Here is a 17,326-nt window from a genome sequence, read left to right as displayed (position 1 = left end):
TAAATTAAATATAAAATTTATATCTACAAGTCACCACCAATAGTCATGAGTATTAGAGCAATTCTTTTGCAGAAGATTTCTTTTTGACAGATATTTCTACCATAAACTTCAGAAGAAGAAGAAAAAAATACCTTCCATAAACTATGTAAACCCCCATTCAGTATTAAAACACTGGCAAGGCTATTTTTTTTTTTGGAAGTGAAAGATACTTTTAGAAATGTGGATTTTACTATTCCACACAAGGTCTCAAATCATTTTCATTATGCAACTGTGTGGATATGTTTGAAACTGCAATAGCACTGTTTGCTCTTGTGCTACTGGAAAAAAAATAAAAAAAAACAAAAGCAAAAACCACCAAGATGCCTGCCACTTCCCCTTCTAGGTGTTTGCAGCTGCCTAGCTACTCAAGATAGAATCCTGTGGCCATTTCAGAATCAAAGTGCATTCAGATCAAAGTAGTTTATGAGAAATCACTGATGCACCTTCTGGGTTCTGAGCTGCAATTCCACAAGGCATCGCTTCTATTGAAGGCGCTGAACTGTATTTTCACCCATCTCAAGGAAGATAAGGTTGTTTTCTAAAGGTTTACTGTGTCTGCCTTAGCTTGTAATTACTTAATTTGATTCCACAAATAGTCAAAGAAATGCAAAAAAATAAAGGATTTTCATATAAAACATTAGATCTTGTGGATTCATATTAACAGTAAGAGACTGTTAAGACTCATTTTTGCAGCAATGGGAAAAAAAGCCATAAGGAAGCCATCCATTTCAGACATAAAAATATTACTGCTCGTTATGTATTACGTACATACCGTACATAAATGCATACATGTAAAATCTTAATATTGTCCAGAAACTTTGATACTAAATTAATGGCTCGGTTTCCAGAAAGTCAGCCCTGCAGGATTAGCAGTTCCTCTACACTGGGCATGCGAGTCTGTTCTTAACAGTCGTGTGCACGGACACATCCGTGATCAGAGAAGTACAGATGTAAGACGCAGAGGTTTTGCATCAGAGCTGAAATCTCAAAGAACTGGCCAGCAGAATATATCCTGCATTTAGACTGGGGCACTATATTTCTGTAAATACAGTATTTTTAATCTTCACAAGCACAAATCCACCCCGATGACTCTGCCAACTCACTTTTGTCTCCATTCAGACAAAAACACGGATGAAAGTTAATCTTTATTTCTATTCAATTGCAAAATAATTACTTATATAGCATCACTAATTCTATTACTAATCTTAAAATTAACCCCAAATCACTGCTATAAAACAACCAAACGAACAGTAGTATAGATTCATTATTCAAGAGTAAGCTACCTATCTCCAAAATTAAAACATTGTCCATTTTAAATTAGGAGAGTGATATATCATTTAATATTAGAAATTGCTACATCATTTTCAACACCCTGAACCAAAAAAAGAAAAGAAAAAGCGTAACGGAAAGAGTGCCATAGGACATGGAAGAGAACCTGGGAAGAGTACACTACAATATGAATGGAAGTAGCTTATATTAGAAGACACTTTGAAAACCCAGAAGCTGACCCATCCTCAGATTTGGCCAGAAGCTGACCCATCCTCAGATTTGGCCAGAAGCTGACCCATCCTCAGATTTGGCCAAAGGACACCCACTTACACAAAACACAAGGCTGGGACTGGCCTCTGCCAACATCATCTTAATTTGTGGGCCCTGAAGCATCCAGTGGTAAACTGGGTTCTTGAAACCTTAGTCTTGAAACCTTTAACCTAAGCTTAAATCTAAGCTTAATTACAGCTAGGGAATATCTGAAACAAATGAGGACCTCCTCAGCTATCTAGAAGAGCTTCTCAGCGCAGTGCTGTTAATTAAAACTAGGTCCAAAATTCACAGCACACTAACCCACTTCACAAACACTTGCCTGAAGAGCACTACCACCTTTATTCTGTGCTGAGAGCACCCACATGGGGCATATATTCTGAGCAGCCAGTGGACTTTAAAGTCAGACATTTTTTTTTAACATAAGTGCAAAATGACATGTTATTTGAAAGACATGGAAGATAATTAATGCAACTATATTATCAAGGAATCAGACGTTAAAATACTAAAAGATTAAGTTTAGTTGATAACAATTCAATCTCCCTAAAACTATAAATAAAAGTCAGTGTAAAGAATTTAAAGATTAAAAGCTACAGTTTTTGTTAATGTCTGTAGTGTTTTAAAATAGTCTCTATTTATGCCAAATACCTCAGAGATTATAGAAAAAAAGGAATAGACTTCAGCCCTGTGACTTTGTTGAATAAAAGTATCTTCACAATGCCTCTGTCAGCCTAGATAAGATACACTGTAACATTTAACTGGGTAGTTTTAGCAAATAACTTCTGGCTTGTTTCAGAATAATCCGTTTTCCCTAGAAATTATTTCCATAACTTTGAATTTAAACTGCGTAAGCATATGGAAATAATATTTTACATAATAAAAATGGAAGCAGCATAACAAGAATTGATCTTGTCATATGTGCATCTGCTGTATGTAAACCACTCCTCCACTCAGAAAACAAACTTGTGATTAGTTTTTTAATGTACAAGGTCAGCAAAAAAAGCTGTTCCCAGTTAGTTAATGAAAAGTCTCTTCTGCTCGCTGCAGACCATTTCTCTGAGCCTTAGCTACATTTGAAAAATAAGTATTCGCACAAAAAACTGTGGTATCAAAGAGGAAAAATCCACATCGTCACAAGTATCATATACTAAATCAAGTTAAAATATATTTTAAATATATTCATCTTTCAAATTAAACCTTTCCTCTAAAATAGTCCAAATCAACCAGTCTTTAGCTTGGATTATTTGCCTACTATGTATCCATTCTAAATAGAAGACAATTTCATTTATTTGACAGGGCAACACCAGCTGACATCACTAACTTCAATTCTGTTTCACTCCTACCACCTGAAGTCAACAAATTTGGGTGGTTTGGTTCTTGCTTCACCTCTTTAACTGTCATGGCTAACTAGAACCCTGAAGATGTGGCTTTACAATGGGAAGATAACCCAGACAAATTATAGAAAGGCAGTTAGATAAGACAAAGCATAAATTTATTTAATAAATTTGACTAAAAAATTTGGGATGGTTCAACAAATATTCCATATTCACTTACTTCAAAGTCTCTTCCAGTTTGCGAATTTTCTTTTGAGAATCCCCTCTTTCTTTATCAACATCATTCCGGATGCCATGAATCTACAATTTGAAAGAAAAAGATATATTTTAGCTAAAACCAAGTCTGATTAAAAAAACCCAGTTATTTTAAATTATAAAAACTATTTTGCATATTTCTTTTGCACAGATGTATACAACCATCTATATATTTCTAAAGTTACATAAAATGCAAGAATAAGGATTAACAGGGAGATGAAGTACGAGACTACAGCCAACAGATGTATTTTTCTTCTCAAGATGAATATTATTCTCTAGAATAAAGAAATATCAATAATTACATAAAAAGGAGCTAGATTTTCTTTAGATAAATACAGGAAAGCATATAGAAATCTGCCTAAAACAATGACTTGTATTCTCCATGGCGCAGAGTTTCTACTTACCAATTTGTGAAACTCAGTGAACTACTTTTTATCAATTCTTACAACTATAAAAATATCAAATGTAATGATAGTAAATAACATCACTTTAGAGCAATACATAACCAAACATTAACTAGCTGAGGGTAGAGACTCCCAAGAAAAGTAAAACTGAGGAAAAGTGGTTTACTAATGAACTCCTGGCCCAGTGAGATCAAACCAGAGTGCTTGAATCATTGTATAAAACTCCATTTTTCCCTTTTGCATCCAGATATTAAAAATGCCATTTGGAAATGCGGGGGTATGGCACTCTTGTATAAGTGTACAACTAACAAACCCACAAAAAGCACAGACACCTCTGAAATGACAGAGCATCTTAGCTAACAATTATTATTCCACAGTAAACTGTGACCACGTGCTGCTTATAACACAGTGTGAAACCAGAAGAATAAGTTAACTGTCACTCCAATGAATGTGGCAAGAAATCAATCCCAGTGCAACCCGAAAGCCTCTGCATCCTCGCATGACAGGAAGAAGCTGCCCCATGGTCCTCCTGTCTCTTCCTCATCATCTCTTACCTAGAGCAGCATTAGTATATGTCTTCGCCTTGAATAATCTTGCAGAACAGAAATCTTCTGCTCCACATAACCTCAGTACACATCAGAGGCTCACTACTGTCTAACATCACGGGTCCCACCCCTCTCTTCATCTTCCTTCGCTTGGCCACGCTGCTTATCCCTCTTCCTTTCCATTTCCTCAAGCAAACTGTACATTTCCAAGTAATTCTTCCCCTCCATGCAACTGCCATTACAACCAGGCAATATCTATACACACATATTATACAAGACACACTGGTACACAGAAGTGAGACAAACAGACCTGTTAGGTAAATATCCTAAAGATACTCAGAGTTACAAAAAACTTTGAGGCCCTTTAATTCTCCTCTAAATTTTTGTCATTTTCCTAGTATATTTTAGTTACCATTTAAATTTGAAATACTATTTTAATTCCTAGTATTTAATCAATGCAGAATGAATAAGGCAACTTTCAAGACCTCACAAGGAACACATCCTAGCAATTTGAGAAATTGCTTCTCTCCCTATAAAGCAATACAGTCACAAAAACCATGGAACAAAATCTGACTCCCACTTCCTAAATTCACTACCCAGGAATAGACATTTTTATGAAGAATTCTTTTCTCTGGTACTTCTGGATCAAGAGAGGAAAGCAGCTTCAGAATCTGGCAACCTCCCAGGCATGGTTCAAACTATGGGTTTCATAATATCTAAGAGCTTGTTTTGTTACTTGAGCAACCCTAAAAACAATGTGGTGATGTGACGTACTCAGCATGCTTTTCTTTATCAGACAGGGAGCACAGGAAATCCTTTATTCACCTACAATCATTTACAACGTTACATGCTATGAAGTCACTACAATGAAGAAAAACATGTTTTAGTAAGTGTATAGTCAGAAGCATAAGAGTATAGTCCAATGAAAAAACAAACTTAAAGATTCTCTATTGTAAGCAGTTCCACGTAGGTGTTTACTACATGGAAGTCTGAATATTTCGTTGGTTTGAAAGAGCCTCCAAACTGATGGGCTGTCTGTCAGACAGGAAAGAAGGTACTGGCAAACCTGGTAAAGTTATACATATTTAACAGCTGGCTTGAGAATGGCTCTCAGGAATAATCTGTCACCGCTCTTACGCTTAGCTGAATGTTTGGAAAACAAGCAGTAGGTTATTTAGAAAAAGCAGGTGTTTCCTTTGCTTGTAAAACCATCTAGCCTAACTGGTTCCTGATTCAGTAGATAAGCACATTTAATCAAACAGTGACATTTAGGGTTACTACCTATTATTTGTTTGATGTTTAAATATCCTAGCAGGCAATAGCCACTGTAGACTAATAAAGATTATTAGATAATGGGTAGGTTCTTAAGTGAACAGATTGCACCAGAGACTTCATGATTCCTGTACTTGAAGACAAGCTTGTTTTAGTATTTTATGGGCCAATCTATACTATATCATGGATTTGTATCCATAGATTCTTCACATGTATTTTTTTCTCCTTCTTTCTCAAAGACTTGATTTCGAAAACACAGTTACATCAAAATTTATGAGCGGGCAAACTGCTGTGAAGTTATCTATTAAAAATAAAGGGTCTACTTTCTTGTTTACTGATACAGAGTTACAGCTTCAATATCTGTGCTGACTGGTGTAGAACGACTGCTGACATGGTCTTAGCCCAAGACAAGTAGCGTTCTCCCACCAAATGATCCTCAAACATGGCTGAAGAGTCACACAGGACAGGCACCACTGCAGAAAGGTAATAGGGATGCATCCACCTTACTGTCCCGATGCGTCAAGTTTAATAGTGTAGACGTGAGCCATTTGATGGCATTTGGACTTGGGGCCTAGAAACATTACCAGCCACATGTAATCTGTACTTATCTGCAGGGGAAGTGATGTATTGCAATAAACCAATGTCCACTATCCTTCAACAGCTAGAAGATATCCAAATTAAGCTGATATATTTTTATTTTGACCTGCAATATTACTCCAATCCTAGGGTTTTCCTGAGGCCCAACATTCATAAAAACCATGACTTGCCTAAAAAGACAAATGTAAGCTAGGATTAGACCAAAACATATCTTGGAATGAAAAAGTATTTGACTTCAAGTCAGCAGAAGGCACTAACTCAAACCAAAAGCTCACTACACTTGATGTTGCAAATGCTGTTACCAAGTGACAAGTAGCTATGATCACGATTTATTATTTGATGTTTTAAATTTGCCACATTTGGAAATGACATGTTTGAATACCACATCCTTTCAATTAAATAGGCATCTAACACACCCTCTTACTACACACTGCATGAATTGAACATATAACATCACTAAAATTGAAATTTAATTTGAAATCTATTGATGTCTAAAGTCTAAAAGAGTAGACAGTTATTTGAAAAGTGGTTTAAGATGAAGTGTGTTTGATGAAAATTATGTTTTCTTAATTTAAGCTTCTGATATAAAAAGAGTGCATGTTGACAATATATAGACAACATTCAAATCATGGAGAAGTATGGAATAAAGATATTAGGGGGGAAAGAAGTATGGAAGAACATATGAACACTGACAACAGATCAGGCTAAGTTCAATTTAGTTCATTATCTTTTCTCTGACAGCAGTTAACATCAGATGCCAACAAAAGAAGCGTATAGGCACAGCACAGGCTTACACTGGCACTTGTTTAGTAAGGCTCTCCCAGCCTCCATCATTTGGCAATAGGTTTCTAGATTCAGAGGTGATATCTCTGTACTTAAATAGCTGTACTTAAAGTCTTCCTTGAAGCCATCCAATTAACTTTTCCAACCCATGTGAAATGCTTGGGATTCCAAAATTTAGTACTTATTTCAGAATTTCAACCTTCAGCTTCTGTAAACAATAGAATTGAAAGTGTGCCTAGGACAATATATTTTCCTGAAAACATTACCTGTTTTTCATATACACGCTCCAAGTGAAGTTTGTCCTGTTGAAGCTTGTATTCTTGATCCTGCAAAGAGATGTGTATTCTAAATAAAGAAATCACATTTTTCTTTCATTACAAAGCAGTCATTAAACACACACACACACACTTGCTATTATATAGAACATTCTATAAAAAATTAAAAATCCACTACAAAGTGGATCATTATTCAAAAAATTCTTTAATGCACAAAAAAAATTCAACCAACAGCAAAAATATCGACGTATAACAAAACTATCTCGAAAGTCATGATTCATGTCTTCTAAAGAGAAACAGCAACTTGTTCTCCTGAGCTATTAAAATGCCATCCTGTACTACATCAACTGTGAAATGAAAGACATAAGAGGAAAAGTATATGCCAAAACTCAAACAGGATTGATACATGATACAGATGTGGAACTCATTATCCTGAGATAGAAGGATTAATTTCAATGCCTATAGGAAGATGAAATATTGAACTGAACTGTTAAATAGGAACAAAAACAATTTTGGAACTTACTTAAAACTTTACAGTTTAGGAAAAAAATACTTATAATTCTTTGACATGCTTCTCTATAATCCACTGCTCCATGTTTATACCGGTTCAACATGTGAATTACAACAAACAGTCATAAAGTTCCTGTGAAAATTCTGCTCTTACCCATAAAGTGATCTCTTAGTCATATTTTTTAAGTCAACCTTCAAGCATAAGGTGACACTTTATATATTTCTATCAATAAAATACATACAAAGATGCATGTTATATATAAGTGCATTTCAGTATGGATATCTAAACATGCAAATCACTGGGAAAAGTAAAAAGAGCTGGTCACTCCTGAGTAAGAAATTCAGGGCTCACCCTCAGCTGTTGCTGTCTTTGATGTTCTGAATCTTGTAACTGTTGTTTTAATAGAGACACACTATGCTGTAATTCTTCAATCTCCTCAGATGCCTGCAGGGATTTAACAGAAAACAGAACTTTTGTGTTGCATTTCTCATTAACTCTACAGATACATCTTTTGCGTGTTAGAAATTTCTTTCTCAAAGGTGCCTGGAAATTGGAAAAAATTATCAACTTGGGGAAAAAAACCTGTATGAGTTTACAACTCCACTTAACTCACTTGTGTCTGTCTGGCAAACTTAGAAATGTAAACAAACCCACAAAATAACCCCCAACTAATAATAAAAACAACTTTGGCACTAACAATTGAAAGAAAGAAAAAAAATACCTTGTAAATTAAATGGAGTAAAGTACCATCAAAGCTCCCAGAATTCTGGGAAATAAATGCAAAAGACCCATTCGTCCCATGGCTCTAAGGATTAGCAGATGATATTTGAAACATGATCCTTTTCTACAATTATTTACCTTGAAAATTATATTAAATATATACTATATATCTACCTATGTGTATTTGTAGATATCAACCTGAGAGATGCTTTTACAGAAACAAACCAGAATTATTACATTTTGGGCAGAATGTATGCTTGCAAAATTTAAAAATATTGTCTTAAACACATAAATATTTAACATAATGTTCCACATTAAGAGGCTTGCAGGACAGTTTATTTCTGGAAAAAAATATTTCCCCTCATTGAAAAGGCCTTATGAAAACATTAAGGCATTAAGTGTGCTGAGGTCCTCTGGTATCTGGAATTCTTACAGAAGCACAAACAAAATCAGCATATTAATTGCACCTTATCTGAATCAGGTATGGAAATACCACCTGTATGTACACACACACACACCCCAGAATTGTGAGTCAACTGCAGATGATTTTTCAGTCAAATTCAGGAATGAAAAATTAAATCACCATATTTTTTAAACTTCTGCACATGAATAACTTAGGGAACTGAAGTTCCTTGGATTTATTCATAAGCATTACACTTATATTGAGAAGACCACTCGAAAAATAAACAACTTTAATGTCTATTATATGTGGAAGCATACCTTAGCTGCAGAGAGAGCACGTTCCTGCTTTATAAAACTGATATCAGCATCATATTTACTTTGTAGTTGCTGAATGTTCTCCTCATATTCCTGTATAATATGGTCCTTGTCTTTCTGAAGTGAGCTGTGCCTACAAGTAGCAAGCAAACAGAATATGGAAATTGCTTTCGTAGTTTGGCATCTTCCCTGTTCAGTATCGATTCTACAGAGTATGAAAGTTTGCCTGCACCACGTGCTCATTTTAACAGAATAAAATACTTATAAATAAGGGATAACATACTCCTTACGATGGCTGATTGGATCAGTTCCAAAATGAGTTTTACATCAATTAATATATTTTTGTGATCATTTTCTAATGCCAATTACCATTCACTGAGTCCTTGAAATAAAATTAAGAACGTTTGCTTTTGGAAATTTCATATTCTTGAATGTTAAAAACAGCAACCACTATTGAAATTACCTTGCTTTCACGTCCTGAAGTTCAGAGCATACCACCTGGTAACGTTGTTCTGCATCAGCCTTTTGTTGAGATAATTTTTGACGCTGTAAATTACTATTTTCAGCCTCAACAGTCAACTGTTGGACACGAGCATCCAGTTTTTTGATCGTCTGGTTCTAAAAGAATAGGTCATTGTTGAGAAAACACCAGAATAAATTAGGGTATACCCCTGTTGCTATTCAGTAGCCTAGAGCAACAAGGTTCTTTGGTGGTCCAGAGACACAAAAGCTACAATAGCAAAGCTGTCATCAATCATGACAGTAAATTCTGTGTTGTATATAAAAAATAAATCTTAAAAATATTGATGTCTATTCCCTCCCCCAAAGTAACACATCTTCTCCCCTAAGCAAAACAATACGTGCAACTGATATCTAAACTACAAATCTTTTAATATGGGAGAGATGACAGATAATTTTTATGGAAAACTGTAATGGATGAAAATACATGTAAAGCATTTTTAGACCTTCCGTTAACCAACAAGTGTGTTATCACTATCAATATATACAACCTGCACATAGGAAAGTATTTGAGGAAAAAACTATGTATATAAAAAGATTTTACTGATCATTATGGTGATGAGGCAGCTATAAAAGTCAGCTAGAAAACATTTTAAAGTGTATAGCATCCAGTGCAATCTGTAGTGTTTGTCATGCTAAAATATTCTTCTGAGTACTTTTACAAGCATCATATGTTTACAGACAAAAATACATATATCAGATTTCTAAACTAAATCAAGGAGTAATGCATTTAGGTTGTTAAAGAATTGCAGATTTTAAACAGCTGCCTTTTACGTGCATACTTTGGCAAAACCACAGCCAAGGTTGTAAACAGTAAGATACAGGAATATCTGCTGCGGATTTGGAAGAAACAAGAAGAACGTTATAATACGGATGCTACGTTAACATTGCAAATGCTATCTAGTTGTGTTTCAAATCAATTAACAAATATTAACTAAATAATTCACCGGTCATCTTGTAAGATAAGTATATCATCTCCATTTTATTACTGGAAAATGGAGGCACACAGAAAAGGAAAGTGCTGTGCACTGGAATATAACAAACCCGTATCAGGACAGAGCGTGCATTCCTCCAGTCCCTGCTGGTATACCTTTCCCTAATCCTCTTCCCCATTTCATTTGTTTAATTACAGTGATTTCCTTTCAATAAATTACAAGCATCTATCAAAAGTTGTATCTTTTTCCCAGAACTTCATCTCCTAATATAAACAATTTTTAAAATTAGTAGAATGAGAACAGGCAGGTGGCATGAGACTACTCTACTACTTCCCATTCATCCCTAAATTTATGTTAATATGCACGGAAATGAGAGAACTCCTCAGGAGGCTGAAGTCAAAAAATAAGACACAGCTGTCCTTCCAGGATGTATGTATCATAGCTATTTTTATATTAACAAAGGTCCAAAGATGAGGGAAGCGGAACAGTATTTTCACCCTCTGTTAAAGTAAAATAAAAATTCAAACATCTGCCATCTCAAGTCAGTGCCCCAACTGTCACAGAATTGTTAAATAAACCTGGACTAATGCAAGAACCTCACACAGCCAGCACGGTCACCTGAACTTTGTCAAGGGGCTTAAGTTTAGTGTGTTTAGTTTTGGGTTTATTTGTTTGCAAAGAACACCACCACAAAAAAAAAAAAGGAAAGAAAAAAGAGAGGCACCTAACATATCACCAAATATCATAATTCCTGCCTGGCCCCCCACCTCTCAAGGAAGTTTATGCTTGTTCAATGCACAAAACCCTACTTATCAGTTCTATGGTATTAGTTCAACTGTTCAGCCAATGTCACTTGCTAACAGCAATGGCATTCTTGACAACATGAAACTCTGAACAAGGAAACTCTGAAATACCAAAAAAACCAAAACAAAACAAGAAGCAGGAGACACAGAAAGAGAAAGGGAAAAAAAAAGAAAACTAATTTCCAGTGACAGTCTAGTCTTTCATCTTAAGCCCTGCCTTGAACTCTACCATGTTTAATTATTAAATCAGAAGCTGCTCAGCAAGATCTGTCTAGTTTTGATGGTTCTTAAATTCAATCTTGCTGACAGACTGTGTCCATTTTTCTCTGTCTTTACTGTTACCTATGACATACCTATGACATGATCTGAATGCTAATTTTTAAATTCGACATTCATTAATAAAGGAATAAATTTTGCTTGACATTATCTTTTCACTCATTCAATTTTCTTCATATCTCATCCTGATAAAAAGTACAGGATGCTTTCTTGGGGACACTTGTTAATTTTTTGCTTTTTACATCATTTATACAGCAGGCACAAAATCCAGATTATACCTGTTTACGTGTTTCTAATTATTCTAGGAATGAAATGCAGTAACTTAGAATAATACAATAATTATTTTAAAAAACGTTTTCATTTGATCTTTAATCTAATAGAAGCATTTGATCATTCAAAGAGGAGGTGGGTAAGAAGTCACATGTATCTATGAAAACAGATGTACTATATAAATCCTTTTTTAGAGTCTACAAACCTAGAGAGACAAAAGTTCTCCTAACTTGAACCTAAAACCAGTAAGAAATGTTAGAAACAGTCCTTCAATACAAATACATATCTGTGTGATATGCACTGAAGGGCTGTACTTCAATGAATTTTATCCAGGGGGAAAAAATCCTTGGTTGGTCTGGCTGCCAGGACACTGTTCTCTCCCAAGAGAGAACAACTGCATTGCACTAACAAGAATATTTCTCAGCTCAACAGTATTTACGTACACTCTTGCACAAATGCGTGAAGTTTGAATACTGTAAGAGACTCTTGCTGTCTTGACATATTTACAAAAAACTTACAGTTGATTTTATCTGTTCCAAATAATCTTCCTCCATTTTGCCAAGACGAGCATTGGTGTCATCCAGCAGTTTCTGCATATCTTCTGTGTGCTTCTTCCGAATATTAAACTTCTCCTTCTCCATCTCAGCCACAGCATTGTGAAGCTGCATCACAAAAACATTATCAAATAATAAATAGCATGTAAAACTAGCATTTATAAGTATTACATTATTATAGTGTCTAAACAGGATAACTAACAAGCACAGGCCACGTTTCTGTCCTCCATAACAAAACTACATCCTTGTCTCACTAAACAGGTCTACTATGGCTCTATAAAGTGGTAATTTAGAAGTCATTTAAAAATGCAGAGAGTGCATAACGTGCCCATACAGATTACTAAAACACATACATATTTTTGCCATTCTCTGCTATTCTCTTTGTTTACATTTGAAATGAACACCAATGACTGCTGCACAAAATAAATGAATTTCTGCTACAGAACTCGTAATAGTCTCTCCAGACACTTACACTGCCAGTTTATCTGCCTCTCAATTTGTAAGAAGCTGGAGAACCTTGACTATCTACATGTCTAATGAAAGGATTATTTGTGTCATTACTAACCCTCGATTTATATTCTAAATGCCAGTGGCCTCCCTTTCTAGTTAAGCAGCCTCAAATCTGAATTTTCTATCTGTTCAATACTAAAGAATAATGCCATGTCAAATTAGCATACAAAACTTGCATGGTGTATTGGTTGTGTAACAGCTATTATGTATTTCTCAAGTTTCTAACAAATCCATTTCACAGCTGAAGGAGAAAGCTTCAATATACAAAATAAAAGCATCGCTCTAAACACATTGCTAAAATCAGGTTAATTTGCAAAAGCATAAATTTTACTTTCCAACATATAAATTAGCAAAATCATGGGTGTCTGTGAATCTGGACCATTGTTTAAGACTTCAACAGTGTGCAGTAACTCAACATAGAATTTTTCATCCAAAAGATAAGAAAGCTAATAAATTATCAGGTATATACTGTGGTTTTCAAAAGATTTGTTGAATTTGAGATCCTTTTAAAAATAATCTGGGAAAATAAATAAATAAATATTTCATCTCCATGTGCATAAAATATAAATAAAGCCCAAAATTCTGGGAATGTCTCTACCTCCTGTACAACAGACTATAGTAATATCTGCATTATTGTCAGAAATGTCTATTCAAATAACCTGTCCTATTCAAGGGAAAAAATACACATAAGTAGTAGTATATAAAGTTATAAATATTATATATTTATATATATTTATAATATATATTATATATTTATATATATTTATATATATATTGCACTGTTAACTTCTACTACACTTCCGTCATATTTCCCACTATCCATGTTTTTCCATAAAATATATGGTTCAATTTCGCTTCTATAATTTCATTAAGTTAAAATTAATATTAGAATTTTAATTTGCCTTCTTGCCTGCACACTGGCGTCCTTGATGACAATTACAGCTGTAGGAACAGCACTTGCTAGGTAACCACAAAAAGTGGGATGACTTTGGGCTGAAAAGAATGTTTCTCTAAAACAAAAAACCCACCTAACACTGAAGCCTCAAAGTCTTAAGCACAAAGGACAACATTTATGATTTATCTCCTACAAGACAAGAATTAAAACCACATCACTTCCAGATGCAGGGTTGCAAAAAAATTAAATTAGACAGCATACTTCATCTACAAAAGGAGGTGGTTTTGCCCTTTTTGTGACCTTCCCTCTCCTGAGAGGGGTAAGCAAGACAAATACTGACAATAATCTGGACAAAGGTGAAACTGTCTTGCAACAAACATGCTTTTCTCTTTGCTTAGTGCTGCTGTCTTGAGTCTAACAATAAATAAAAATGCATTGAAGAATTCATGACCCAATGCAAAAATAATAGTTCAAAGGAATCACCGTGGCAGCAAGTAGCTGCAGGTTTACCAAGATTAAAATTCCATGTCAGGTCAACCAGAAATAAACACTTCCCCAATACATCCAGAGACCTGCTAAGAGGGCCAGATCAGCTGGGTGGGTGTCGGTGTGCAAGCATCAGCAAGAAGAGTCTTGCAAGATTACTCCAGAAAAAAATAAAATCAACATAAGAAAATATCACTGAAAGTAACATATTCCTACTATTTTTGTTTGGTTTTAAGTGACAAAACGTATTAGCCCAGATATACACTGTAGGAGTCGTTCAAAGAAAGCAAATATTCATTACCCTTTTCTCCCACTCGTTGTTCAAAGAATCATTGCTTTGCTCACACATCTTCTTTAACTCCACAATCTGCTTCTCTTTTGCTTCTCTGACGACTTGTGACTCACGAACAAGAGTCTGAACTGTCAAAAATGGGAAAATAAAGTACCATTCAGGACATACCTTTGGGATTTTTCGGTGTTGGCAACAGATGCAGATTACATTAGGGCTCCAATTGACCCAGTTTTCTGATATTTTTTGGCTCTTAAAGATACTTAATGCATGTGCTTCTTTAAAATGTTGTACTTAGATTCTGTGTCACTAAAATATTACAAGGTGTTCTCTCTTGTCTACTTTATTTACAAAGTATTTCATAGTGAGTTTTCCTTACTGAAGCAGTAAATACACATCAATAAAATTCTGTAACCTAAAGAAAACAGGCATTTTTAACCTGATTTTATGTGCATTCCTTAGGAGAAAAGGTTCTTGTGAAGGCTGAATGCTCAAGATATACAAGGAAATTAAGTTCCCCAACTTGAATTGCAAGTGATTGCATCAAGAATTCACAGTCTGACAGACTTTGGGGAAAACAAACGAGGTACATATTCACTTTTCAGAAGTGACTGATGAATTTCACTATCTGGCAAGAGCGTAGGTGACTCGAGCACAACCACCAGATCCCTTGCTGGACAATTTACTTTGCCAAGGAGCAGGAAACAATATACACAGAACTCTCTCCTTTTTTCGGACATGGGTTACCAATCTTGTGTATTCTTTTACATTGTGGTTTAGTCCATAGTGTAAACAGAATCCAAGGAATATACTAAAAGCAACTAACATTCAAAAACTGCTGACAAGCCATGCTCAAGCCAAATTTTGTACTTATGGCATATTCAAGACTACTACTCATGGTTGAAATCTCTTGCTGGAATAGTCCTAAATACATAATACATTGTGGTTTGATTAAAATGTACTGAATGTAAAAATAAATTAACCTTGAGCCAGAGATTCCAAAACGTTTGGAATAAATGGTCAAAATACTTCAGTATCATCAAAGAAATTTTTTTGGTGACTCTCTTAAACCCGTAAGTATTAAACATAAGATTACGCTGACTCTTGGAAAAATTGGTTTGGAAACTGGACAGCAAAGACAACTGGACAAGCCTCTAAAAACCTAAAGGGAAAAATTAGGTCAAGACTTGCAAGTGAAGAGGAAAGGGACATCTGCACCTAGAAGGAACACATAAGCCCGTAGCCGCAAGAAGGATGCAGTACAATACCAGCACACAGAAAAGAACCACCATGAAGATAAAAATCACCTTTTTTCTCCAGTTTTCTAATCGTTTCCTCAGCTTCATTTTGTTTGTTTTTGTAGAGGGACTTCAATACCTCTATTTCATCATTCTTTCTATCCAAAATCTGTAGGGAAAATTCACAAAAGTCAAAAAAACCCAAAACTACAACCAGTGCACAAAACTGTATACGCTGATCTCTGTCAAAGGAGCTGCCCTCAAGAATTGCTTAGGTCGTGCAGGACTAAGTGATTAAACCTACGTAATTTTCATAGCTAAGACTGCCGAGTCACAAACAGGATTGATTTAGATAAATGTAGGCAGTAGAGTACATCAAAAAGACCCCCCTAAAACTTGAAACTCCTGTTTTATTTTCTTTTAAACTTGGGTAAATCCAATGTTGCTTTTGTTGAGTTTGGAAGTTTTACAGTGCTGCTACTACAAGTAGAAAGTATTTGTTTTCTTTTTCGTATTATGTTGCCTAATACTATTTAAAAGCATCTAAAATTCTCAGCAGGTTTAAGAAATACTTAAATAATTGCTGAACTTCATTAAACTCTTTTGTACTTCACCAATTGCTATTCTTGGCATGTACTCCAAGAAACAACGGGTTGGAATAGAGCAGATATATGAGGTGTAACTACATTCATATTTCTGTACACGATTTTGGAAAAAAAAAGCTTGAATATTTGCACACTTTGAGATAGTATTTTAATTTAAACTTTGTGTTCAAGATAAACATTAAATTCACAGAAATTTTATAACAGTGCCCCAAATCTCTCATCAAACAAAAGCTTTCATCTTAAAACAATATTACTCCATCTACATTAAACGTTTTGTGTCTTTAAAGATTAATACGACACTATTTAACCTTTTCTAAAATATCCAACGTTATTAAACAACTTCAAAAGACGGAATTCTAACATCAGTTAGAAAAGGATGACAACTCAAGGGATGAGAAAGCATTTAAACTATTTCTAATTCTCACAAAGCTGTTTCCTTCAGGCTCGCAGCTTTGCTAGCTAGTTATGCTTGCAGACTTTGAGAACAGATGAGCCAAATATGCACCTGACCAAATATTAACATCCTTTCAGGAGGCTTTGATGTGTCATAGTGTTGTGTCAGCTAACTTCCTCCAAGTCTGTGACTCGGTCTTAAGAAACAAAACAGAGGTACTCAGTAATGCAAAGCTTACAGTAGGATAAGTCATCACGATCCTGACGCTGAGCATTTAACTCCCATTACGCTCCCGGGATCAGACTGCTTCAGAAGGCACTTCGGACCTCGCAGAATTTGACCCCGCATGTTTAAAACATGGTATTAAAAGTAACAGTCTGGTCTTTGATAGTCTTTTTGTAATCTTCCCAAAAGTGGTGTTACGCAACACAATAACGACAAATCCAACTTAACCCAAAGGAAGCATATCTGGTGTCGTTTTACTGCTATGAAGAATTAAAAGCCACGTACAGCTTTAACAATGCAATAACAGAAATAACAAACTGTTTATTGACCAGCCTA

The 17,326-nt window shown here is 35.1% G+C and overlaps 1 protein-coding gene across 10 annotated transcripts in view; it reads right to left on the bottom strand.

The window, feature by feature from the left end:
- CEP112 (centrosomal protein 112) overlaps positions 1-17,326 on the bottom strand; it is a 177,605-nt gene that overhangs the window by 119,633 nt on the left and 40,646 nt on the right. For all 10 annotated transcript variants that reach the window (XM_074888872.1, XM_074888876.1, XM_074888871.1 and 7 more), the window contains 8 exons: positions 15,836-15,935; positions 14,541-14,659; positions 12,313-12,456; positions 9,455-9,609; positions 8,995-9,124; positions 7,906-7,998; positions 7,035-7,094; positions 3,133-3,212 (listed from right to left, as the gene is read on the bottom strand). In XM_074888872.1, the coding sequence (XP_074744973.1) occupies positions 3,133-3,212; positions 7,035-7,094; positions 7,906-7,998; positions 8,995-9,124; positions 9,455-9,609; positions 12,313-12,456; positions 14,541-14,659; positions 15,836-15,935 (881 nt within the window). The remainder of the gene's footprint in view (positions 1-3,132; positions 3,213-7,034; positions 7,095-7,905; positions 7,999-8,994; positions 9,125-9,454; positions 9,610-12,312; positions 12,457-14,540; positions 14,660-15,835; positions 15,936-17,326) is intronic.

The sequence above is a fragment of the Strix uralensis genome, chromosome 19 (assembly GCF_047716275.1).
Source record: "Strix uralensis isolate ZFMK-TIS-50842 chromosome 19, bStrUra1, whole genome shotgun sequence".
Classification (NCBI taxonomy): Eukaryota; Metazoa; Chordata; class Aves; order Strigiformes; family Strigidae; genus Strix; species Strix uralensis.
This window is presented reverse-complemented; position numbering and strand designations above follow the sequence as displayed.